General features: G+C 41.3%; 1 protein-coding gene across 2 annotated transcripts in view; it reads right to left on the bottom strand.

The window, feature by feature from the left end:
- Positions 1–27446, bottom strand: part of LOC112258115 (gamma-aminobutyric acid receptor subunit gamma-2-like) — a 70060-nt gene that overhangs the window by 27263 nt on the left and 15351 nt on the right. For both annotated transcript variants that reach the window (XM_042327060.1, XM_024432241.2), the window contains exons 4-6: positions 20615–20835; positions 19974–20056; positions 18084–18221 (exon numbers count right to left, since the gene is read on the bottom strand). In XM_042327060.1, coding sequence (XP_042182994.1) covers positions 18084–18221; positions 19974–20056; positions 20615–20835 — 442 coding nt within the window. The remainder of the gene's footprint in view (positions 1–18083; positions 18222–19973; positions 20057–20614; positions 20836–27446) is intronic.

Below are 27446 nucleotides of genomic sequence, written 5' to 3'. Positions count from 1 at the left end.
GATTTTCTGGATTTTTTTTTCTAATTTTGTCTGTCATAGTTGAAGTGTACCTATGATGAAAATTACAGGCCTCTCTCATCTTTTTAAGTGGGAGAACTTGCAAAATTGGTGGCTGACTAAATACTTTTTGCCCCACTGTATTTGGCGCTCTTATATGTTTTGTTAATATACTGATAGAATAATAATGTTTTAAAATACCAACTATTTTCACAAACATATGGAAATAATTGAATTATCTAGAATAAACCAATGCACATTTATTTGACAATAGGGGGAAGATAAAACAATTGTGTGATTGTTGATACACCACATGACCAAAAGTATGTGGACACATGCTTGTCAAACATCTCATTCCCCAAAAATTTGCATTAATATGGAGTTGGTCCCCCCTTCACTGCTATAACAGCCTCCAATCTTCTGGGAAAGCTTTCCACTAGATGTTGGAACATTACTGCGGGGGCTAGCTTCCATTCAGCCACATATAGAGAGGTCGTGCATTGATGTTGGGAGATTAGGCCTGGCTTGCAGTCGGCGTTCAAATTCATCCCAAAAGTGTTCGATGGGATTGAGGTCAGGGCTCTGTGCAGGCCAATCATGTTCTTCCACACCGATCTCGACAAACAATTTCTGTATGGGCCTCGCTTTGTGCACAGGGGCATTATCATGCTGAAACAAGAAATGGACTTCCCCAAAGTTGGAAGCACAGAATGGTCTAGAATGTCATTGTATGCTGTAGCATTCAGATTTCCCTTCACTGGAAATAAGGGGCCTAGTGTCACGCCCTGACCTTAGAGATCCTTATTTATTCTCTATGTTTGGTTAGGTCAGGGTGTGACTCGGGTGGGCGAATCTATGTTTTCTATTTCTTTGTTGTTTTTGCCTAGTGTGGTTCCCAATCAGGGGCAGCTGTCTCTCGTTGTCTCTGATTGGGGATCATATATAAGTTGTGATTTTCCATTTGGGTTTTGTGGAGAGTTATTTTCTGATAAGCTGTTTTGTTGCCTGACAGAACTGTGCACTTTTGTTTTTTCTACTTTGTTATTTTGTTGCGGTGTTCAGTTTATTACAAATCATGAACGCCAACCACGCTGCACCTTGATCTCCTTCTTCAACCCACGAGAGTCGATACACCTAGCCCGAACTATGGAAAACAGCCCCAGACCAATATTCCTCCTCCACCAAACTTTACACGTGGCACTATGAATTGGGGCAGGTAGCAATCTCCTGGCATCCACCAAACCCAGATTAATCTGTCGGACTGCCAGATGGTGAAGAGTGATTCATCACTCCAGAGAACGCTTGGCATTGCGCATGTTGATTTTAGGCTTGTGTGCGGCTGCTTGGCCATGGAAACACATGAAGCTCCCGAAGAACAGTTATTGTGCTGAAGTTGCTTCTAGAGGCAGTTAGGAACTCGGTAGTGAGTGTTGCAACCGAGGACAGATGATTTTTATGGGCTACGCGCTTCAGCACTCAACTGTCCCGTTCTGTGAGCTTGTGTGGCCTACCTCTTCGCGGCTGAGCCGTTGCTGCACATAGAAGTTTCCACTTCACAATCACAGCACTTACAGTTGACCATGGCAGCTCTAGAAGAGCAGAAATTTGACGGACAGACTTGTTGGAAAGGTGGCATCCTATGACAGTGCCACTTTGAAAATCACTGAGCTCAGTAAGGCCATTCTACTGCCAATGTTTGTCTATGGAGAGTGCATAGTTGTGTGCTCAATTTGGCTGTCAGCAACGGGTGTGGCTGAAATAGCTGAATCTACTCATTTGAAGGGGTGTTCACATACTTTTGTTTATATAGTGTATGTGGATTTTTCATATCGGCTTTCTTTTCTGAGTGGCAACATTACATCTAGTCAAACATCAAAAATGTTCTATCCAAACAAAGGGGAACATTCACTGTAAGCAGACCATTTTCTCTTCTCTCTTGTCATGTAGTTGTCTTGTCAGTGCGCTTAATCCCCATCAATATATCAACTTTGATAAACACATGGGTCAAAACTTTTGGTAACACTTTATTTGAAGATTAGCGGCATAACATGTTATTAAAGTTGACAACTTTTCATAACCTGTCTAAACATTGTCATAAGACTGTCATGAAACATATTCCGACCTGTTCGGACATATATTGCAACATTTTATGGCTGGTTCTGACGCCAACATCTAAACCAACAAAACCTAACAAACTACGCAAACCACACCATTCCAGCATAGCCTACTTGTAAAATAGAATGCTATGTAACATTTTCTGAAATTGGCCATTTTATGACCATGTCACACACATTGATGTCAAACATGTGCTTACCCCAATGCTCTGTTGCTGATGACTGGAATGAATGCAGGGGCAGGACAACGTGTGTTATGACTGACATTTGGGGGATGCACTGTGTATACAGTTTGGTCAAATATTATTGCCAACCTTGAGCAAAAAAGACTGTATAAATAAATAATAAATACCATAGCACTGCTTGGAATTTAATAAATGGCATTGGCACTTAGATTGGAAACGGCGCTATGGTCAGATGACATGAAAATAGAGCCAGTAGTGGGTTTGGCATTGACAACCAGAAGCATTTGCAGAAAAGTGCCTCATACCTTTTGAAAAAGTTGGTGGTGGATCTTTGACGTTATGGGGCTATTTGTCTTCCACTTGTTAAGGTCAATGCGATGGCATCATGAACTTTATCAAGTACCAGGATATTTTAGCCCAAAACCTGGTTGCCAGGATGTTGACACGGTCGGAGGCCGAGCAGTTGCCATACCAGGTGGTGATGCAGCTGGTCAGGATGCTCTCGGTGGTGGAGATGTAGAACTTTTTGAGGGGAACCAATGCCAAATCTTTTTAGTCTCCTGAGGGGGAATAGATGTTGTCGTTCCCTCTTCACGCCTGTCTTGGTCTGTTAAGACCACGATAGTTTGTTGGTGATGTGGGCACCAAGGAACTTGAAACTCTCGACCCGCTCCTCTACAGCCCGGTCGATATTAATGGGGGCCTGTTCGGACCACCTTTTCCTGTAGTCCACGATCAGCTCCTTTGTCTTGCTCACATTGAGGGAGAGGTTGTTGTCGTCTCTGACCTCCACCCTATAAGCTGCCTCATCGTTGTCAGTGATCAGGCCTACCACTGTTGTGTCATCAGCAAAATTAATGTTGTTGTTGGAGTTGTGCTTGACCACGCAGTCGTGGGTGTCACAGGGAGTACAGGAGGGGACAGGGAGTACTAAGCACGCACCCCTGCGGGGCCCCAGTGTTGAGGATCAGTGTGGCAGATGTGTTGTTGCATACCCTTACCACCTGGGGGCGGCCCGTCAGGAAGTCCAGGATCCAGTTGCAAAGGGAGGTGTCATATAGCGAGGATCGCTAACCTGCCCCTTTCAAATGGGAAAGCAAGTCCACTTGTTTTGACTCCTGAGCCCTCTTACATGTCTGGGCCATGCATTCCGATGCCTCATGACCGCGATCCCACTTCTGACACCAGTGTAGCGAACGTCGGGGCAGGGAAGTGATCCCGGGTCACTGGCTTGACGGGCAAACATTCCTGTGCATCGCACCAATAGGGTTAACCCACTTGGTGGGAATTGCAACGTGGCCCATATGGTGAGGACCGCTACAATATATACAGATAACTGCCAAAATATAGGAAACACCAACATGAAGTGTCTTAATAGGGCATTGGGCCACCACGAACTGCCAGAGCCGCCAGAATGCGCCTTATCAATGCGACTTGGCATAGATTCTACAAGTGTCTGGAACTCTATTGGACGGATGCGACACCATTCTTCCACAAGGAATTCTGTACTTTGAGATTTTGTTGATGGTGGTGGAAAACACTGTCTCAGGCGCTGCTCCAGAATCTTCCATAAGTGTTCAATTGGGTTGAGATATGGTGACTGAGACACACACACACACACACACACACACACACGGAAAGAGATAGAACGAGAAGTCCATTGAAAAAAAGACAACTCTTCAATTTCAAAATCTAGAGATAACTTGTTAATCTAACTGTGAGTTGTCATGTCATTTCGAAGCCTATATTAGATGTTTGACAGAGTGAAAAACTTGTCAGACATTCCCATTCATATGAGCGTAGCCAAGCTAGCTAGCTAAGTCAACGCAAACAAAATGGCGTTTTAGCTCTTACATCGTTTTATTTTACAAATGATGGCTCATATTATGTGTATTTACATGTGTATATATGAACCACACTAAATATATCTATTTTAGAAAGTTACTTTTCATGAAATGTTTATCTAACGGTGCACTGCTAAGGTTAGCTAGCTACCATTTCGCCCTAGGTTATGTTGTTGTTAGCTGTCCATGGGTTTTTGATACATTTAATACATAGGTGTCTTTTACAATTTGTTTGTACAATTATCACTGTATAAATAAAGTTAATTAGATGTACTGTTGTTGCCTATACAATGCATGGGTGTATATTTAGCTAGCATGTGGTATTGGACACCTCCATCTTTAGTGATTAACAAACACTAGCTAGCTAGCTAAATTAATAGTTGAGAGCTAAAGTAGCTATATGTCATGAAGACATTCAGAAAAACACTTTTTTTTGTATTTAAGAATGTGTGCATGTGTTTGCTATTGTTATCTAGTCTTAGCTTTCAGTGTATATTTCTTTAGTGGTAACACTCCATTATTGTAATTTCTGTTCTTTACTTAGCTAGCTATTTCTTTGAGAAAGTAGCTAGTTGTGTCTGCATCCAGGGGTGGAGGTGAAGACCTTGAGGGAGAATGCTAGAAACAAACTTTGAATCTAACCTCCTGTGAGTGACCTCAACGACAGAAGACCTGTTCCAGCCCACTCACATAGAATTACATTAGTTCAATAATCAATGTAATGATTGATCATTATTCTTTGTTGTCGTGATCTGAGATATCATGGATCTAGTAGCTTTCCCTATGTGCATTTACTTTGTTTTTTAACTAATCAGGATGCTGAAGACTATATGATCCAAGAGGACCTTTATCAATATGCGTTGAAGGTCTTTGTGGTCAACAAATGGACGAGGGATCAAAATCCAGAGCATTTGGAGATCTGCATCCAAGGAGCCAAGGTCTTGAACACTCTTTCTGAAGCAGTATAGTTATTTTATGACTGGGTTTGATGCTTTCAATCATTCAACATTTCGTTTTTTGATACATTATTCTGTTCTCTTTTAGACAAGCCACATGGAAAAATTAAAGATGCGAAGATAGTCGCGTCAATTATAGGGATTGGATGAAGCTCAGTGTTAAATTAAAATCTTCCTTTCACCACATCTAAACCCATATGACACCAATCTCGATGAAAAATCCTAATCAACTAGATTGGATGTACACAACACACTCCTCATGAGCCGCTCAGTCGTTACCAAAAACCACATACCGTATTTGTTAACAGGGTCATTAGCAATTGATTTCACAGGGTCATTAGCAATTGAGTATTTCTTGCGCTTACCCAGCTCAAATTCTAGACTTCAGATTAAATCGAGACTATAGCATCCATAAAGTGACCATTGGACAAAAGAAATGGCAGATTTACTAAGTTTGTAGGTGCAACATTTTTATTAATTTTTTGCTCTCACATGCTCATTTCTGTCTGTTAAGAACAAACTATGTGCTACCTTTTTGTAGCATTTCTGAAAATGCTAATATCTCTTTTACCCGAAACTCTAACACAGGGTTGGTTGCTCGGCAACAACACAGCTGCTAGCACAACGCTGCCACTGCTAGTCATAAGAAGTGTATGTGAACAAACCTAGGCTACTGTTAATAGCTGGCTCTATGGTGGTATTCAAGCTTAGGTGAATCAATAAAGGCAAACAGATATTTTGATTAACTAGGTAGCTAATTTTACGTAGCTAACCTTAACTTGATTGTACAAAGCCTAGCAGATAGTTTATGTACCTCGCTAACAGTAGTCAGTTGAACGCTTGCTAGCTAACACACAGGCAAATAAAGGTAACTAGCCAATGAAGGGTTTTTGTTTTGATTAGCTAGCTAATGGAACGTTATACCAGTCAGATGAGAGCTAACATTGTGTAAACTGCTGATCTAGACACGTGTGTGTAATTGGAGCACAAACAAATATGTACAAATAAACTTGTGAACGTCATTGGCTGCTATGATAGCCAATTAACTTTAGCTAGCTAAGTAACCTTATCCATTATAGGATTGGAACATTAGCTAATGTGTCTGGCCAGTGTATGCACCACAATAGATTATACTTTCTTACACAAAGCATTAAGTTTAAAACCACCAGACTTTGGGAAGCTGCCATGCTACTCACGTTCATTTGCATTGCACAGACCAAGCTATGCACGGTAAGATGAGGTAGCCAGATTTCAGACAGGTCAAACACTGCAGTTAGCTACGCTACATTTCCTCGAAGAACAACCAAGACCACTCAAACCATAGTCAAGAAAGTAAATAGTTTTGTTAAGAAACGGTAAGCTAGTTATGAACCACATAGTAAACGGCTGAACCCCAATTGCACACGTAAACAGGACCTCAGTTGTGCAGACTTGACTGACAGCATCACTATTTCAAACGTGTAGAATAAATTCCAGCTCCAACATAAACTCTTTCTTCTGCTCTCTAGTCATTCTTATAATCCAAACGTGTGACTGGTCAACACAGTGTCAAATTACTGTTCACTGTGTTCACAGAAAATCTGAAGTCACCATGCACAAGTAAAAAGTAGTCAGGGGCCTGCACAAAGTGCACCAGTGTAAAACAACAACATCAAAATCACTGCATGCGCAACATGCTGTGTTGCAGCCTGATCCCATAGACTAGACGTAGCATAGTAAATGTAAATCCGGGACACTGAAATTAGTAGTTATATTACCTTTGGTATGGTTACTTAAGACAGAAGGCTACTTAAGGTAAAAACAATGTTGGTTGGTTGGGAGGAAGGAAGGGTGGGCATATAACACGAAAGTCTAGTAACCCAAAGGTTCAGTTTTCCAATCTCATTATGGAAGACTTGATCCTTTTAGCTAATTGCAACTACTTACTACTTTTTAGCTACTTTGCCACTAGCTACTGTAGTTGGTGAAAGCTGTGTGCTGGAAAACCTTGGTAGAGCATGGGTGGAATAGGCATTGTGGTGTTCAAGTGAATTTCCTTTCTTTCTCCACTTCAGACCAATGACTATTCTCACTTAAAACATCGATTTTAGTTTTGAATAAAGTTTACACAGGGAAACAACTGCCATTTGTAAACGTTGTTATTTAATTGAAATCATTACATGTTTTATTTTTATGCTGTAACATTTTTTTTATTTTTTATTTTTTTTAACCTTTATTTTACTAGGCAAGTCAGTTAAGAACAAATTCTTATTTTCAATGACAGCCTAGGAACAGTGGGTTAACTGCCTGTTCAAGGGCAGAACGACAGATTTTGTACCTTGTCAGCTTGGGGATTTGAACTTGCAACCTTTCAGTTACTAGTCCAATGCTCTAACTACTAGGCTACACTGCTGTAAACACCTGTTTAATAGTCATGCTGTTAACATTATGTCAATTTATGTCAGTGTAGATTCAGGACTGTGCTATAGAAAGGCAATAAAGTGTTATGACCATAACCATACTGTGCAACATTACCTGGACTAGCTAAATACACTTTATGCCACTGTCATGAAGCATTATAACCTTCATGTGTGACTTTACTTGAACTAAGTATATACACTTTATGACACTGTCATGAAGCATTATGACCACCCTGTGTCACTTTAATTGGACTAAGTAAATACACTTTATGACACTGTTAAGAAGCATTATGACCACCCTGTGTCACTTTAATTGGACTAAGTAAATACACTTTATGACACTGTTAAGAAGCATTATGACCACCCTGTGTCACTTTAATTGGACTAAGTAAATACACTTTATGACACTGTTAAGAAGCATTATGACCACCCCGTGTCACTTTAATTGGACTAAGTAAATACACGTTATTATATAACAAACATACTGTTTACATGTAGGCTATGGTATAATGGAATGACTTGCCTTGTAGGGTAGCCAGTATAGGTCTAATAGGTCTAAATGTATTCGTCATGACAGTGTTATGACAATATTAGGAGTGATTATGACAAGTTATGTCAGCTGTTGTGACATATTATGACATGGTTTTAGACTGTTATAACATGTTATGATGCTTCAAATAAAGTGTTATCAAACTTTTATATCTACAATTTCTGATGACAGCCCCGATTCTTTTGTGACATCGTTTCACACTTTTCCCAATAGTAAAGTCCAGGAGAAAAGGTGATTTGCACAGGTAATAGTATGAATATTGTCAGTTTCTATTTTGAATGCAACCGTGAATTGAAAATTAGCTGACAAATATGCTGAAAAATATTAACGCAACATGTAAAGTGTTGGTGCCATGTTTCATGAGCTGAAACAAAACATTCCAGAAATATTCCATTTTTCTCATATTTTGTGCCTGTTAGTGAGCATTTTTCATTGCCAAGATAATCCATCCACCTGATAAGTGTGGCATATCAAGAAGCTGATTAAACAGCATGATCATTACACAGGTACACCTTGTGCTGGGGACAATAAAAGGACACTCTAAAAAGTGCAGTTTTGTCACACAACACAATGCCACAGAAGTCTCAGGTTTTGAGGGAGCGTGCAAATGGCCTGCTGACTGCAGGAATGTCCATCAGAGCTGTTGCCAGAGAATTTAATGTTTATTTCTCTTCCATAAGCTGCTTCCAACGTTGTTTCAGAGAATTTGTCAGTATGTCCAAATGGCCTCACAACCTCAGACCATGTGTAACCACGCCAGCCCAAGACCTACACATCTGGCTTCTTCACCTGCAGAATCGTCTGAGACCAGCCACCTCAACAGCTGATGAAACTGAGGAGCATTTCTGTCCTTTTGTAGGGAAAGACTCATTCTCATTGGCTGGGCCTGGCTCCCCATGGCTGCTCCCCTCACCAGTCATTATGGCCTAATTAATTTATTTCAGTAAAATCGTTGAAATTGTTTCATGTTCCGTTTTATATTTCTTTCATTATTCACTTCTGAATCAGCCAAATGATGGCTTAGAGAGGTGTAATCTCAGGTTTGTGTGGCATGAGCCTTGCTACATGAAGTGATATTAAAGTGTGTGCTGACTGGGCTAGTCTAACCCTCTGATGGTCCCCAGTGCAGCTCTCCCAGCTAAGATAATGATATGCAAGGATGTGGCAGCCTTGCCTTGCAGACTGCACCAGAAGACACTGGGGAGCGGGCCAACCAGCAGCTCCCTAACAGCCGGGCCTGTTTATACACTATACCCATCTCGCCTCGCAGCCTCCATCTCGCGCCAGCAACAAACAACTGTCACGCAGCCTCAAAATGTCCCACACTCACAAATGATTTCTTTCTGCTCAATGTATTCCTGTGTCCTAGTTTACTTCTCTGACTCGCGCCGAGGCAGGATGCTGCGGTTACACTTCAGAAAATGAGGGAGAGAATCAGTGGAAAGTCAAAACTGTTCGGAATTTCAAATTTCAATTTGTCTGTTTCTCTCTAGCCCCCCGCTCCCTGTTCCACTCTCTCTCTATTTCACTATTCACTTTACTCGCTGTTTCACAATATCCCCCTCTCTGGCGCTACAAGAGCTCCTAATATGCAGGTGTAAGTCAATAGTGAGGAAAACAAAGCGGTTATTTTCCCAATTCAATCTCTGCTTTGGCTTATCAGGAGCATCAATGTCCAGGTGTTAATTATAGGCTTATTAGACTGTCACAAGCTGGATGTATAGGTAGGTATTTTAGTCAGCAGAGAGGATTGTGTCTGAATCACAGCCTCAGTCTCCACTCCCACTCATCTACTCTTCTCATCACTGGCATCACCCAGGAGGAAGACAGACGTTCAGAGACCTGCTCCTTTTGGAGCACAGCTGTTCCGCCTTGGTAAATTGATTATGCAGTACATTCGGAAAGTATTCAGAACTATTCCCTTTTTCACTTTATTTGGAATGGCAAGCCAGACAAAATAAAACATGCTTATTTATATAATGAATATGAGTATTAGGATCCCCATTAGCTTTTGCAAAAGCAGCAGCAACTCTTCCTGGGGTTCACATAAAACATGAAACATGACATAATACAGAACATTAATAGACAAGAACAGAACTACAATTTAAAAAAAATACATACAGTGCCTTCGGAGAGTATTCAGACCCCTTGACTTTTTCTACATTTTGTTATGTTACAGCCTTATTCTAAAATGGGTTCAATAAAACATTTACTCAGCAATCTACATGTCACGCCCTGACCTTAATATTCTTTGTTTTCTTTATTATTTTGGTTAGGTCAGGGTGTGACGAGGGTGCTATGTGTTTTTGTCCTGTCTAGGGTTTTTGTATGTTTATGGGGTTGTTTCTAGTTTAGGTGTTTTTATGTCTATGGTTGCCTAGATTGGTTCTCAATCAGAGGAAGCTGTTTATCGTTGTCTCTGATTGGGGACCATTTTTAGGTAGCCATATTCCCTGGGTATATTGTGGGTTATTGTCTATGTATAGTTGCCTGTGTCTGCACTCGGTTTATTATAGCTTCACGTTCGTTTTGTTGTTTTTGTAAGTTAAGTTTGTTAAGTGTTCTTCCTTTTCATTAAAGAAAAATGTATTCTAATCACGCTGAGCTTTGGTCTCCTCTTTACGACGAACGTGACACTACACACCATACCCCATGATGACGAAGTGAAAAAAGGCATTTAGAATTTTTTGCAAATTTATTGCAAATTTTTTAAATATCTTATTTACATATGTATTCAGACCTTTTGTTATGAGACTCAAAATGGAGCTCAGGTGCATCCTGTTTCCATTGATCATCCTAGAGAGTCCACCTGTGGTAAATTAAATTGATTGGACATGATTTGGAAAGCAGACACCTGTCTATATAAGGTCCCAATGTTGACAGTGCATGTCAGAGCAAAAACCAAGTCATAAGGTCGAAGGAATTGTCGGTAGAGCACCGAGACAGGATTGTGTTGAGGAACAAACCTGGGAATAGGTACCAAAACATTTCTGCAGCATTGAAGGTCCCCAAGAACACAGTGGCCTCCATCATTCTTAAATTGAAGAAGTTTGGAACCACCAAGACTCTTCCTAGAGCTGGCCGAATGGCCAAACTGAGCAATCAGGGGAGAAGGGCCCTGGTCAGGGAGGGGACCAAGAACCTGATGGCTCTAGAATTCCTCTGGGGATATGGGAGAATCTTCCAGAAGGACAATCATGTCTGCAGCATTCCACCAATCAGGCCTTTATGGTAGACTGGCCTGACAGAAGCCACTCCTCAGTAAAAGGCATGACAGCCGACTTGGAGTGTGCCAAAAGGCACCTAAAGGACTCTCAGACCATGAGAAACAAGATTCTCTGGTCTGATGAAATCAAGATTGAAATAGTTGGCCTGAATGCCAAGCGTCACGTCTGGAGGAAACCTGGCACCACCCCTACGGTGAAGCATGGTGGTTGCAGCATCATGCTGTGGGGATGTTTTTCAGCGGCAGGGACTGGGAGACTAGTCAGGATCGAGAGGAAAGAATAACAGAGCTAAGTACAGAGAGACCCTTGATGAAAAGCTGCTCCAAAGCGCTCAGAACCTCAGACTGGGGCGAAGGTTCACCTTCCAACAGGACAATGACCCTAAGCACACAGACAAGACAATGCATGCGTGGCTTCGGGACAAGTCTCTGAATGTCCTTGCGTGAACCGGATCGAAAATCTCTGGAGAGACCTGAAAATAGCTGTGCAGCGATGCTCCCCATCCAACCTGACAGTCGTTGAGAAGATCTGCAGAGAAGAATGTTAAATCCCCAAGCACAGGTGTGCCAAGCTTGTAGCGTTATACCCAAGAAGACTCGATGCTGTAATCACTGCTAAAGCTGCTTCAACAAAGTAATGAGTAAAAGGTCTGAATACCCATGAAAATGTGATATTTCATTTTTTTTGCAAACATAAAAAAAACTGTTTTTGCTTTGTCATTATGGGGTATTGTGTGTAGATTGATGAGGTAAAAAAATGATTTAATCCATTTTAGAATAAGGCTGTAATGTAACAAAATGTGGAAAAAGGGAAGGGGTCTGAATACTTTCCAATGCACTGCATACAGTGTGTATCCTTCCTTACCCTTTTAACACAAGGCTACATGAGTCCTGGACTTTCTGACGGGCCGCCCCCAGGTGGTGAAGGTAGGAAACAACGTCTCCACTTCACTGACCCTCAACACTGGGGCCCCACAAGGGTGTGTGCTCAGCCCTCTCCTGTACTCCCTGTTCACCCATGACTGTGTGGCCATGCACGCCTCCAACTCAATCACCAAGTATGCAGATGACACAACAGTAGTGGGCCTAAACACCAACAACGACGAGACAGCCTACAGGAAGCAGGTGAGGGCACATGGAGTGTGGTGTCAGGAAAAAAAACTCTCACTCAACATCAACAAAACAAAGGAGATGATCATAGACTTCAGGAAACAGCAGAGGGAGCACCCCCCTATCCACATCGAAGGGACAGCAGTGGAGAAGGTGGAAAGTCAGTACAGGTGCAGGCCGGGTACAGGCGAGGTCAGTACAGGTGCATCAAAGCTGGGACCGAGAGATAGAAGCTGTTTTTCAATCTCAAGGCCATCAGACTGCTAAACAGCAATCACTAACTCAGAGAGGCTGCTGCCTACATTGAGACCCAATCACCCAATCACTGGTCACTTTAATAAATGTATCACTAGTTACTATAAACAATGCCACTTTAAATATTGCCACTTTAATAATGTTTACATATCTTACATTACTCATATCACATACGTATATGTATACGCATACGTATATACAGTATTTTATACCATCTATTGCAGCTTGCTTATGCTGCTCGGCCATCACTCATCCATATACTTATATGTACATATTCTCATTCACCCCTTTAGATTTGTGTGTACTAGGTAGTTGTTGGGGAATTGTTAGATTGCTTGTTAGATATTACTGCACTGTCGGAACTAAAAGCACAAGCATTTCGCTATACTCACATTAACATCTGCTAACCATGTGTATGTGACCAATAACATTTGATTTGATGTGATTTTTTTATCAGATTAAAGGCAAATAAATATGCTAATAAATAGATAAATATGATAAATAGATAAATGTGCTAAGCACATTAGTGCCATCGCTGAGTAAATGTTTTTATCTGGAAAGGATAACCTGAAATAGTGTAGATGTACTGTAAGTATAGTTTATGCACTTGTGTTCCACGTGGAAATATCTGTCCATAAAATATCAGGAATATGTTCTTTTATTTCTACTTCATTCATTCCACTTCCCTGTGAAAGGGCAACTTTGAGCTTTCACTTCTTCTTGGTCATCTTCTTTAACAGCCTGGCACCTTCTCTCCTTAATCTGCTTTTGATTACTCCTATCGAACCTGGTGCAAGACCATTACCACAGTGCCCCTGGGATGATTCCCAAACCTCTCCCCACCACAGTCACTATATTTCCACAAGGTTTGTCTCTACACCCTAAGTGGGGATTGCCTCAGAAAATATCCCGTGTTGGTATTTGGGTTTTGTTTGTTTCTTTGCCCGGGCCCCCGTTGCAGGACTGAAGGGCTAAAGAGGGGAGAGAACAATGACGCATTAACCAGGCGGGCGGGCGGCATTATGCCCTGTGTGCTGTGCTTGTCCCTCGTCCCTCACCCTTCGACCCGACCACTTCCTTTCATCCACAATGCCTCCGGATTTCATCTGCAAACTGTGGGGCTCCATAATCGGAGGAGGATGATGATGTGTCCCGAGGCTTTTTTGACTCCAGCTAAATCACACAGACTGACGCACACTGACAACAGAGCTGCACGCCACAGCATCTAAAAGGTCACTCTAAGAATAGCACTCGCCCCAAAAAAACCACACACACAAATACATAACAAATTAACCATCAGCTACGCTGTTTAAAACCATACTATGATTCATCTTAAAGAGATAGAGGGGGGAATGTGGAATATGAAAATTGAAACATGCCGAATGCGGCTGATTCTTTTTACGGTTGAGAGTATAGCTCCAACCCGGGCTCTGTTTAAACAACGGTTTTCCAATTCATCTATTCAGCTATTTGCCTGCACATCCTAATCCTGTTATTTGCATATCTTAGTCCTGTGACCTCCGACCTGTACACGCTAATCATTTTATAGATAACTCATAGCACAGTGGTATAACACATGTCTCAAACCCATTCACTTTTTTCCTACCGCAAACTTGAATCGATGTTTAAATGGGCAATAGACATCCATCCAGACCCTTTACCTGTATGAGCCTTGTGTATCACTACTCATATAAACCAGGTAAATCCATGGGCACACTCATATAGAGGTTTACCCTAGTATTCTTACAGACCAGGTGTACACTTGCATGTCCAACCCAATATTGATACAAAAAATATACAAAAAAACAGGTCAACTGTGACATGTCATCCTCAATTGTCATAAAAATAGGAGTACTCCTGCATTTCAGCCCCAATATTCATACAAATCAGGTCTACACCTGTATTTCAGCTCCAAGTTACTTACCTACAAAGTCTGCGCCTGTGCTTGAACTCAATCTACAATCTACATATCTCAGCCCCAAAAACCCATACGAACCAGGTTTACACCTGTGGCTATTCAGCAAGATCTAACATTGTGCAAAAGACACTAAAGAAACCTATTGACATTAAATATGTGGTTAGTCATTACCCAAGATCAGTTTATGGGTCTATACATGGCCAATTCCCCCTCAAATAACAAAATATGGCATTTTACAGTCAAAACCACTGATTTAAACAAATGTAAAGGCAAATGGATAATGGTACAATCATCTGTAACATCATCTTGATCAAGTATATCCATAACCCAGCTTAAAAAAAAATGAATAATCTGCTATGATTAAATATACTGTATATCCATAACCCAGCTTCAAAAAAATGTATCATCTGCTATGATTAAATATACTGTATATAATAAATTAGAGCCACTGTATTTTCCCATTGGCAACAATTATATTTTCATATCCCACAAGCAGCATGGATTCAATCTATTGAACATGAAGGCCCGTATGTAAACTAGACCCTTTAAACATTGTATTTACAAAGAAAATATTTTTTAAATGTCAACAATGTATTTGTTTTTTAAGCTGTTGAATAGTGACTTGCGGTGCCAAATTAGTCTGTAAAAGTGCAGCTTTTTGATTGTGATAACCTTAATAATGCATAGTATAGGACTTATTTGTTGATAAGTACAACTTTATCTTCTCTAGAGCCTGTAAAGTACAACAAAACATGTTCTCTCACTACGGTGACCAATGGGACTAAATGGGTCAGAAAACAACAACGTCTGACACAACTTGTTCCCAAACAACTTTCTCTTCCTGCTCACCCTCCGCCCCCACCTCTCCATCATTGATCTCTGAAACAGCCTGTTTAGCAGCACTGGACCCCCGGCTTAACCCGGTGACTAAAAGGTTGAGTTTGCATTAAGGTTACCCAAGTATGGAGGCAGACACTGCAATGACTTACAGACAAATCCTCTAGTGTGTTGTCTGGTTCTCACTCTCGGACTGCTTGCCCATGTAAAGCTAGTTCCTTAGTTGTCAGCAGCAATGGACAACAGCAGGGGGCTAGATCAGGACACTGTCTGAGGAGGACGTAGGGATCCGTAGGTAGACTGGTGGCCCTCGAGGGGCCTTGATGTGATGTGACATAGTGAAGGTCTAAGTTTGTTGACATTGCCAGAGGATGAACACCAAATCAAAGCGGACACAGCCTCCTTATATAGCAAACCTTAGTAAGAAACAAACATCTTGTTTCTCTGTGTCCTTGTGCTCCCCCTAACTGACCTATTTTACAACCGGTATAGAACTCAAAAATCACGCTAATCAAGTGACTCTAATGCCTTTATGTGCTTATGGCCAAACTTAAAATAAAACTCCAGCTATGTGCACTGAATGTACAATATACCTAATGCCCTACCAGTAGTCAACATTTCCCATATCAGCACAAATGGAACAGTAGTTAAAATACAGAGTGCAAGGGCATGATCCCTCCTCTGCTACCTCCTGAATACATTTTCACCAGATGGTGTGTTCCAGAATCTTAAACAAAGGCAAACTCCACAATGGACTACACCATTACAACAGGGGCATTCACTTTCCCTTGTTATGTAACAGAACACCTATTTTGTTTATCTAACCAATATGTCAAAAGAATAGACAAATACATTCCACTTAGTCCTCCCCCACACAGCATCTATCGCTTGAAAGTAAAATCAGTCTGATTATAGTATACTATTTCCAATCAATGTAATTACCTCTCAGTTGCATCGACAGTGAGTGACTTTCCAAGACATTGTATAGTACCTCTTCTCTTTGTTCACTGACTTCAGAGAAAGTGTTATCCCAGGGATCCGAGGCTAGCATGTGAATATAAAAGGCAACAGCTGTCGGAGCAGCTGCGCATAGTAGATATAGAGCGCTGCTTTGTAATTTATTATTTGTTTTTAATCTACGAAAATGAGGTGTGCCAGGTTGTCACACTGCATGCAGACACTGACAGGTCTAAATGACTGTGGCTGCCCATTCAGTTTATCTCCTCCATACACAGCTTGACACTTCCAACAGTTCAGGTCACATTTCACTATCTATACATGCAATAGTTGACATGATATACAGGCTACTTAAAAGAGTACCTCAAACATAACTTCCTGATAACGGCTATACGCCGAAAGGAGTTGGATCTGTTGTCATCAAAGACATTCTGTTCATCTTTCACAATACTAGTTAGGACCACGACACAGAGTTTTTGAGAAATGAATAGGCCATCTGACATCTGTACACTCTTCGAAAAAATGGTTCCAAAAGGGTTCTTCGGCTGTCCCCATAGGAGAACCCCTTTTTCGAGCCAAAAAGGGTTATTCAAAAGGCTATCCTATGGGGACAGCAGAAGAACCGTTTTAGGTTTCTAAGAGTGTAGCCTAACAATCATATGTGTAATTAAAATGGTACTTTATGTCCCCTTTGCAGTAAATGGAAAACTAACCGGAAGTGTCTTAGAGCATAGCAACATGTGTACCTTTCGGTACAACAACAATTGCCTTCTAAATACACAGAGATGTAATCTGAAGAAAATGTAAGACCTAATTGCTCTACTAAAGCATGTCTGATACAATCACGTCTGTTTCTTTAGGCCAGGGAGATAGTCCTAAACAGATGAAATATAGATCCATTCTGCGTGATCAATATCCATTTAAACGAAACAGCTAAATAAATGGAGTATCTTTTTTTAAGATCTTTCTTAATTTGCATTCCCTCCCCCCAGAAGCCAAAAAGACTCTTGCCATGTTTCATGATAATTGTAACAGATTGTGTTTCCTCTGATTATCACTTCTTCTTCTGTAGCTGCCATTTAGGGGAAATAACTGCTAAAATGGCATTATATCTTCATGACTGTCACTATTTAGGTTTGGCCTTTTAGAGGAAACTTGTCAGCCATTTTGTGTGGGCCAAAGGTAAAGCTCCCTGTCAGGCTGTACACCAAAGAATATCACAGTGACTACCCAACCAATCCACGCATTTCTATACAAGCCTCTTAACACACCGCCACATATATCAAGCATTCAACAACTAAAAACAGCATCTGATAAACTTTAGCTGCTGAGGAGCCATTTTCCTCAGGTTAATTCATTTCCTGCTTTGTTTCTAGCGGAATGCGCCAACAGACAATGTGTGCATGCAAAATGTCCTGTGTGGCTCAGTAGGTAGAGCGTGGCACTTGCCAAGCCAACGTTGTGGGTTTGATTCCCATGGGGGATCAATACAAACAGAATATGAATATATATGCACTCACTGCTGAGTCGCTCTGGATAAGATCGTCTCCTAAAATAATGCGTATGCTTTCCTCTGTTACTAGGCACAGAGTATTTTAATTCACCAGGGTGCCCATATCATGCACACTGCATGCGCCAGAAAGGGGGGCTCCTTGAGTAAACCACAGCACATTCAGAACAGGGAAGCTCAGAGAGACAGAGTGACAGAGATAGAGAAAAAGAACGAGACCATTACCTGACACGGTCCTGACGATCTCGGAGGTGTTCCTCAGGCCAACAAAGGAGAACTGGTAGAGCCTCCAGGAGCGGATGTCTCCCACCTCCACGGAGCTCCTCTTCCACTTGTACACTATCTCCTCTCTGGGGTAACCATCTGAACGGGGGGGGGGGTGGGTTGACCGTTAGCTCTGGACATTACTACCTGGTGGTCTATGACTGAATTCATCCCATGTTAAAATGTGTTGCACAGGTGATGTGTTACACTATGTACTTCTGTAGCACTCCAATGGTTATTAGGTTTAAGGCCACTGTAATGTAAAGTGGACAATGAATATTCAGTAACATCATACGGTGCAATCCTAAATAGTGACTGGACACTAATAGCGACTGACCTTGAGTCAAGTCTTTGTTGATTTCTGTCCAGAGAAGAAAACAACAATGCATAGGGCTACATCATGCTAAATGGGGTATTTTAATGCACCTCAAACTTTCCCAAGTGCAAGCTGTAGTGGGTTTTTACATTTTTAAACACATAGGTTTGAAGGTTGTAGTCTTTATCTGCTGTCCACATTAAGGCCATTCTATCCTTCCAAAGATGCTTCCATGGCTATGCTTTCAGGATACATTACAAAATGGTTGCAGTGAATGTGGCACTCTTTCTCAGTGCGTGCTGAAAAAAATATATGCTGCATCGTGTGCTGCAACTGAGGGGAGCTAATGCACTTCAAACTGATTTCAGCCATTGGAATCATCCGTGGCTTTCATCAATTTTAAATGTGTTTTTCTCTTCTGTTTTTAGGGCTTCAACTCTCATTTCTCTTTCTTGTTGCCCTGGAGCTATTTAGGAACCTCTCTCTCTCTCTCTCTCTCTCTCCCAACACCGTCCCATGGTGCATCTGTAGCTCACTTACAGGCTCATTACCACGAACCCCATCCCCACCAGCTCCTCATGAGGAACACTGATTTCTCTGGCTGTGGTCTCTCTCACCAACCCTGCCTGCCTGGCTACTGTATAGCGGTGTAAAGTACTTAGGTAAAAATACTTTAAAGTACTACTTAAGCTGTTTTTTTGAGTATCTGTACTTTACTATTCATATTTTTGACAACTTTTACTTTTACTTCACTACATCCCTAAAGAAAATGATGTACTTTTTACTCCATACATTTTCCCTGACACCCAAAAGTACTCGTTACATTTTGAATGCTTAGCACCACAGGGAAATGTTCCAATTCACAGACTTATCAAGAGAACATCCCTGGTCATCCCCACTGCCTCTGATCTGGCGGAATCACTAAAGACAAATGCTTCATTTGCAAATGATGTCCGAGTGTTGGAGTGTGCCCTTGGCTATACATAAATGTAAAAAACAAGAAAATTGTGTCGTCTGGTTGACTTGATATAAGGAATAAGAAATGATTTATACTTTTACTTTTGATACTTAAGTATATTTAAAACCAAATACTTTTACACTTTTACTCAAGCAGTATTTTACTGGGTGACTTTTACTTGAGTCATTTTCTATTAAGGTATCTTTACTTTTACTCAAGTACAACAATTGAATAATTTTTCCACCACTGCTACTGTACTGGATCTAAACTTCTACTGTTTGGAGGTCAATGTGAAAACGTAAACGTCGCGTCTCCCTTCTCAAAATGTACTGCTGTCTCTTTCCTTTCCCCCTATCTCACAATAGTAAAAAAGGGGGGAAAAAAACATGGGAGCATTATGTCCACTGTGCTGATGTCTTCATCAGCATGGCATGGTGCTTGTTCTTGGCTGCCACTGCTGTTGCAGTTGGAAGCGGGCATGTGGACGCCATGCAGAGAGATATATAGAGTGTGTGTGAGCAAGAGAGAGAGAGTCAGCGAGACGGTGGGGTAGTGGAGAGCATATGGCCAGACTCACAGCTTGAAAACTCCAGGGGACAGGAGTGCTCATCCATTGGAAAGTTGTTCAGTTTAAGCTGGCACTCGGCATCAATAGTCAACCTGCAAACAGAAAGACACACCACTTACTGTGCTGGTTGGGGTTGTCAACAAAGCGTCTAACATACCTCTGTTTTGTAACAAATCCTGACAAAATGGGCAATAATGACATTACTCATCCATCCACTTTTGTCATGTATCATTCTATTCAGCATTAGGACGATACAATTAGCCATTGGTGAGGTTGGAGTTCCCTAACGAATTAATGAACTGTGGTTGCATTCTGGGAGAACATCAATCACAGATGGGTTGAGGAGTACAGTCCAGCATAATTCCTCCACTAATTAGACAGTATGAGAGAGAGAGTTATCTAGCTAGATAGTAGATACCGTTCATCCTAGACCACTGCATTCTCTAGACTAGACCACATCAGTACTGCCAGGCTGAAGCTACTCTCCTTCCTTAACCGGGGGCACCAAATTAGGATAATTAACGTGGTCCAAAGCTCAACCAGTGCCGATAGAGAACTACCGCCTGTCAGATACAGTCAACTGGAAACAGTCTCTGTTCCCTCATTTGTGTCAGGGTCATCCATTGGTGATTCTTCATTGGAAATCTCACCGCAGTGTGTAGAGTATCCGTCCATCGTTCCAGATCCGAAGCATGCGATTGGGCGTGGTGATCCAGTGGGCGTCGGCCTTCTTGGAGTTGCGAAAGAAGGTGTCGGGGATCCAGATCTTGCCCACCATGTTGCTGTTGAGACGCAGGACCTTCATGGTACTGTTGAACTTCAATCTCCGGTCATACCACGTCTGGGCAAAAAAGATGTCGATGGTGTACTCCTGCGGAGAAAAAAAACAACACAGGCTCGATTCAATCAAATCGGCATTGCGGTATTACGCAGTAGCTATTTCTCCTAAGGCCAAATGAGATCAGAGAATGTTTTTGCTACTGTATCAACCTGCTACTACTACAATGTAGACAACCCTCACAGGTAGATGTATCCCATTTCAGAATAAGAACTACGTGCACAGGCAGTAGTTCATAAACTATTGGGCTTTGTGCCAAAAGACACAAAGCCCATCACTATGGCAGTTTTGAATGAATTCCATCCACAGTCATCCTTTATATACATGTTAAAGTCTGTGTTGAAATAAAAACATTACCATTGAGCACCCTGGGATCCTTAACTAGATCCGAGTGCCCTGAGACCCTGAACAGGAACGAGAGTCATCCAGAACTGTTACTACAAATCACTCTCCAGGTTCCACCAAAACCGTTTATTCTGAGGGCAGTTTTACAACGACATTGGCGCGTAATGCTGCCTGCCATATGTTGGAAGAGCACTTTCTCTAAGAAAAATGGCTTCCTTTCAGGCCATGAATCCTTTGTCCTGATGAAATAGTGGTGCTGAACTGGACCATCTCAACCTGAAATTGAAATGTTTAACAGGGCAAAGAATGGCTTCCCTGGGGCGGCAGGTAGCTTAGCGAGCCAGCAACTGGAGGCTTGCCAGTTCGAATTCTGAGTCTGACAGGAAAAAATCTGTTGGGAAGTGAGCTGGCAAACAGAGGGTATCACATCCTAGAAGTCATTGCCTGCGTTTGTGCCCTTGAGTAAGGCGCCTAACCCCCCACAATAACAGCTCCCTGGGTGCCCAGTGTGGCAGCCCACTGGATCTCTCCAAAACCTATGTGTGTCTTTCGGAGGGGTTGGTTTAAAAGTGAAAGTCACATTTCGGTTGGATCTTGTGTGCAATTGACAAATAAAGTGATCTTAACTTTCCATTGTAAAGCAGTAACATTATCTAGCCTCATAACCTCCCTGAAAAGTGTTTTCTGCAGTGATCACTGTCTCCCATTCAACAGGGCTGGGATATACAGGTAACTTCCTCCGCTTCTCACAACTCCTCCAGTCCTTCTCTCTCCTCTTCCCCTCATTCTCGTCCTCCTGGCTTGGGGCCACCACAAGCTGCCAGGACAGCATCAATGCGCCCTGGCATAGACTCTACACGTGTCTGGAAATCTATTGGAGGGATGCGACACCATTCTTCAATGAGAAATTCCATAATTTTATGTTTTGTTGATGGTTGTGGAAAAAGTCTGTCTCAGATGCACCCCGGAATCTCAATTGGGTTGAGATCTGGTGACCGAGACACACACATACACACCCTTGAACACCCCTATGCTCCTTTGAGACCCCTCTTTCAAAGTCACTGAGAAATCTTCATGATCCTAAGCATGATGGGATGTTAATTGCCTAATTAACTCAGGAACCATACCTGTGTGGAAGCACCTGCTTTCAATATACATCGAATCCCTCATTTACACAAGTGTTTCCTTTATTTTGTCAGTGACATCCATACAGTGCCTTCAGAAAGTATTCATACCCCTTGACTTATTCAAAAAATTTTTTTTGATACAGCCTGAATTCAAAATGGATTTAATGGATTTAATGGATTTATTTCTGCTATCACCCATCTACACACAAAATCCCATAATATCCCATACATTTTGCAAATTTAAAATATCTATAGAAATATCTAATGTGCATACAGGACCAGTCAAAAGTTTGGACACACCTACTTATTCAAGGGTTTTTCTTTATATTTTACATTGTAGACAAATAGTGAAGACATCAAAACTATGAAATAACACATATGGAATCATGTAGTAAGCAAAAGTGTTAAACTAATAAAAAACAATTTTATAATTGAGATTCTTCAAAGTAGACACCCTTTGCCTTGATGACAGGTTTGCACACATGTGGCATTCTCTCATTCAGCTTCAAGAGGAATGCTTTTCCAACAGTCTTGAAGAAGTTCCTACATATGCTGAGCACCTGTTGGCTAATTTTCCTTCACTCTGCGATCCAACTCATCCCAAATCATCTCAATTGGGTTAAGGTCGGGTGATTGTGGAGGCTAGGTCATCTGATGCAGCACTCCATCCTTCTTGGTCAGATTGCCCTTACACAGCCTGGAGGTGTGGTTTTTGTCATTGTCCTGTTGAAAAATAAATGATAGTCCCACTAAGTGCAAACCAGATGTGATGGCGTATCGCTGCAGAATGATGAGGTAGCCATGCTGGTTAAGTGTGCCTCGAATTCTAAATAAATCACAGTGTCACCAGCAAAGCACCCCCACACCATCACACCTCATCCATGCTTCACGGTGGGAACCACACATGCTGAGATCATCTGTTCACCTACTCTGTGTCTGACAAAGACACGGCAGCTAGAAACAAAAAATCTCAAATTTGTACTCATCAGACAAAAGGACATATTTCCACCGGCCGAATGTCCATTGCTTGTGTTTCTTGGCCTAAACAAGTCTATTCTTCTTATTGGTGTCCTTTAGTAGTGGTTTCTTTGCAGATTTTCAAGCATGAAGAACTGATTCACACTGATTCTCCTCTGAACAGTTGATTTTGAAATGTGTCTGTTACTTACTTGAACTCTGTGAAGCATTTATTTGAGCTGCAAACTGAGGTGCAATTAACTCTAATGAACTTATCCTCTGCAGCAGGGTCTGGGTATTCCTTTCCTGTGGTGGTCCTCATGAGAGCCAGCTACATCATAGCACTTGATGGTTTTGGCAAGTGCACTTGAAGAAAATGTAAAGGTTCTTGAAAGGTTCTGTATTGACTGACCTTCATGTCTTAAAGTAATGATGGACTGTCATTTCTCTTTGCTTATTTGAGCTGTTCTTGCCATAATCTGGACTTGGTCTTTTACCAAATAAGGCTATCTTCTGTATACCACCCCTACCTTGTCACAATACTACTGATTGGCTCAAACGCATTAAGAAGGAAATAAATTACACAAATTAACTTAACAAGGCACGCCTGTTAATTGAAATGCTTTCTAGGTGAGTACCTCATGAAGCTGGTTGAGAGAATGCCAAGAGTGTGCAAAGCTATCACCAAGGCAGAGGGTGGCTTCTTTGAAGAATCTCAAATATAAAATATATTTTTGATTTGTTTAAGACTTTTTTTGGTTACTGCAGGATTCCATATGTGTTATTTCGTAGTTTTGATGTCTTCACTATTATTCTACAATGTACATAGTAAAAATAAAGAAAACGCTGTATTAAGTAGGTGTGTCCAAACTTTTGACTGGTACTGTAAGTATTCACACCCCTGTGTCAATACTTTTTTAGAAGCACCTTTGGCAACAATTACAGCTGTGTTTCTTTCTGGGTAAGTCTCTAAGAGCTTTCCACACCTGGATTTTGAAACATTTGCCCGTTATTCTTTTCAAAATTCTCCAAGCAATGCCATATTGGTTGTTGATCATTGCTAGACAACCAATTTCAGGCAGATTTAAGTCAAAACTGTAACTCGGCCACTCAGGAACATTCACTGTCTTCTGAGTAAGAAACTCCAGTGTTGATTTGGCCTAGTGTTTTAGATTGTTGTCCTGCTGAAAGGTGAATTCATCTCCCAGTGTCTGGTGGAAAGTAGACTGTACCAGTTTTCCTCTAGGATTCTTTTTGCCTGTGCTTAGCTCCATTCAATTGATTTTTTTTTTCTCCCTGGAATACACCCCAGTCCTTAACAATTATAAGCATACCCATAACATGATGCAGCCACAACTATACTTGAAAATATGGAGTGGTTGTAACGACTTCCGCCGAAGTTGGCTCCCCTGCCTGTTCGGGCGGTGCACGGCGGCCGTCGTCACCGTCCTACTAGCCGTTACCGATCCCTTTTTCTTTTGTCTATGTTGATTGCTTGTGTCAGCACAGTTCTCATTAGCTTCACGGTCGTTATTTCGTTTATTGTTTTTGTATAGTGTGTTTCAATGTTCAGTGTTTTCTTTATTAAAATTCATGATGAACACATACCACGCCGCATTTTGGTCCTCCGATCCTTCTCGCCTCTCCTCTTCAGATGAAAAGGAGGACGTCCGTGACAGTGGTACTCAGTAATGTATTGTATTGGATGTGCCCCAAACATAACACGTTTTTATTCAGGACTAAAAGTTCATTGCTTTGCCACATTTTTTGTGATATTACTTTAGTGCCTTGTTGCAAACAGGATGCATGCATGTTTTAGAATTTTTTTTATTCTGTACAGGCTTCCATCTTTTCACTCTGAAATTTAGGTTAGTATTGTAGAGTTACTACAATGTTGTTGATCCATCCTCAATTTTCTCCTAGCACAGCCATTAAACTCTGTAACTGTTTTAAAGTCACCTTTGGCCTCGTGGTCAAGTCCCTCAGAGGGTATCTTCCTCTCTGGCAACTGGGTTAGGAAAGATGACTGTATCTTTGTAGTGACTGGGTGTACTGATACACAATCCAAAGTATAATTTATAACTTCCTCATGCTCAAAGGGATATTCAATGTCTGCTTTTTTTTAACCCATCTACCAACAGGAGCTCTTCTTTGAGAGGCATTGGAAAACTTCCCTGGTCTTTGTGGTTGAATCTGTGTTTGAAATTCACTGCTCGACTGAGGGACCTTACAGATAATTGTATAAGTACTCAGGAGTAAAAATAGCTGTACAGAGATGAGGTAGTCATTCAAAAATCATGTTGAGCACTATTATTGCACACAGAGTCCATGCAACATATTACGTGACTTGTTAAGCTATTTTTACTCCTGAATACTTATTGACTCAAGACATTTCAGCTTTTCATTTTTAGTTAATTTGTAAAAAAAATAAAAAATAACTCTAAAATCACAATTCCACTATGACTTTTTGGAGTATTGTGTATAAGCCTGTGACAAAATAAAATCTAAATTTGATCAATTTTAAATTCATACACAGCAAAATGTGGATAAAGTCAAGGGGTGTGAAAACTTTCTGAAGGTACTGTATATGAAGGGTATTCAATAGAGCACTGAAGAAAGGGGGGGAGCAGTGTGTGTGTGTGTGTGTGTGTGTGTGTGTGTGTGTGTGTGTGTGTGTGTGTGTGTGTGTGTGTGTGTGTGTGTGTTTGAGTGAGAGAGAGAGAGAGAGAGAGAGAGAGAGAGAGAGATGAGATTGAGAGCGTGAGAGGAGAGAGAGAAAGGCAGAAAAAGAGGGAAAGCGAAAGAGAGAATATAGAGATGGGCAGAGAGGGGGTATCTTATTTGATTAATATTTGACAGTTCATTATGTTTTATGGAACGGTAGAGCCCTGAGGTTCAAAAGTGATGTGCGGGTAGAGAAAAATCTGGGGACTTGTGTGAGAGGGCATAGAGGCATTACATTTTCTACAAAGCTTAGCCCAACAATAAAGCCCAAATCCACACCAAAGAGTCATAAACGAGATAAAAAGCAACTCTGTTACCCAGAACACACGTATGCCAATTCAATAGGCTATATAAAAAATATATAAATCAACAGACAGCCCAAAGCCAATGACATGGCTCTCATGCCTTTTCATTTGGGCCTTGCCAAGAGGGAGCTCAAATTTGCTCCCTTTCCCACCTCTGTCTCTCAACACAGTAGGGGGGTCCATCCAATTCCACCCCAGCCTGATCTATGTCTCAGAGCTAATGGTCTTTCACAGTCTAAAAAACAAGTATAATCAAACAGTCAGGATATTGAGGCCTACTGTACATGAAGCCTCAGAAATCAATCCAGTCCATCCTGCATTGCTGATCCTGTACATCAGTATAACATTTACATCACATACTTTGTAGCATTTATTTTTTTTAAGAATAAGCTACTTTATTTAGCAAAGAAGCATTCTATACACAACAATTGTTGTTGTAAAATATACATCAATATATAAATACGTGTTCATAAATAATACTCTACATTTGGAATGAAAACATAGACTATATATACAAAAGTATGTGGACCCCTTTCAAATTCACATATTTCATCCACACCCATTGCTGACAGGTGTATAACATCGAGCAGACAGCAATGCAATCTCCATCGACAAACATTGGCAGTAGACTATTCTGTGGTTCCAAATTTGTGGCAACCGTTTGGGTAAGGCCCTTTCCTGTCTCAGCATGACAATGCCCCCGTGAACAAAGCAAGGTCCATAGAGAAAGGGTTTGTTGAGATTGGTGTGGAAGAACTTGACTGGCCTGCAAAGAGCCCTGACCTCAAACTCATCGAACACCTTTGGGATGAATTGGAACGCCGACTGCGAGCCAGGCCTAATCGCCCAACATCAGTGCCCGACTTCACTAATGCTCTTGTGGCTGATTGGAAGCAAGTCCCTGCAGCAATGTGCCAACATCTATTGGAAAGCCTGCCCAGTAGAGTAGCGGCTGTTATAGCAGCAAATGGGGGACCAAAACCGTATTAATGCCCATGATTTTGGAAAGAGATGTTTGACAAACAAGTGTCCACATACTTTTGGTAATGTGGTGTATTATGCATAACCTCTACGTTACCTGTTCGGCTGACATGTTTCTTTCTTGAAAATATTTGTTTTAACTACTGATAGTTATTAGGTCAAATACTGTAGGCTGTCTGTCTCATAAAGGGAAAACACACCGCTT

The sequence above is a fragment of the Oncorhynchus tshawytscha genome, linkage group LG09, assembly GCF_018296145.1.
Source record: "Oncorhynchus tshawytscha isolate Ot180627B linkage group LG09, Otsh_v2.0, whole genome shotgun sequence".
Lineage (NCBI taxonomy): Eukaryota > Metazoa > Chordata > Actinopteri > Salmoniformes > Salmonidae > Oncorhynchus > Oncorhynchus tshawytscha.
Note: the sequence above shows the minus strand (reverse complement) of the source record. Positions and strands in the feature narration are given on the sequence as shown.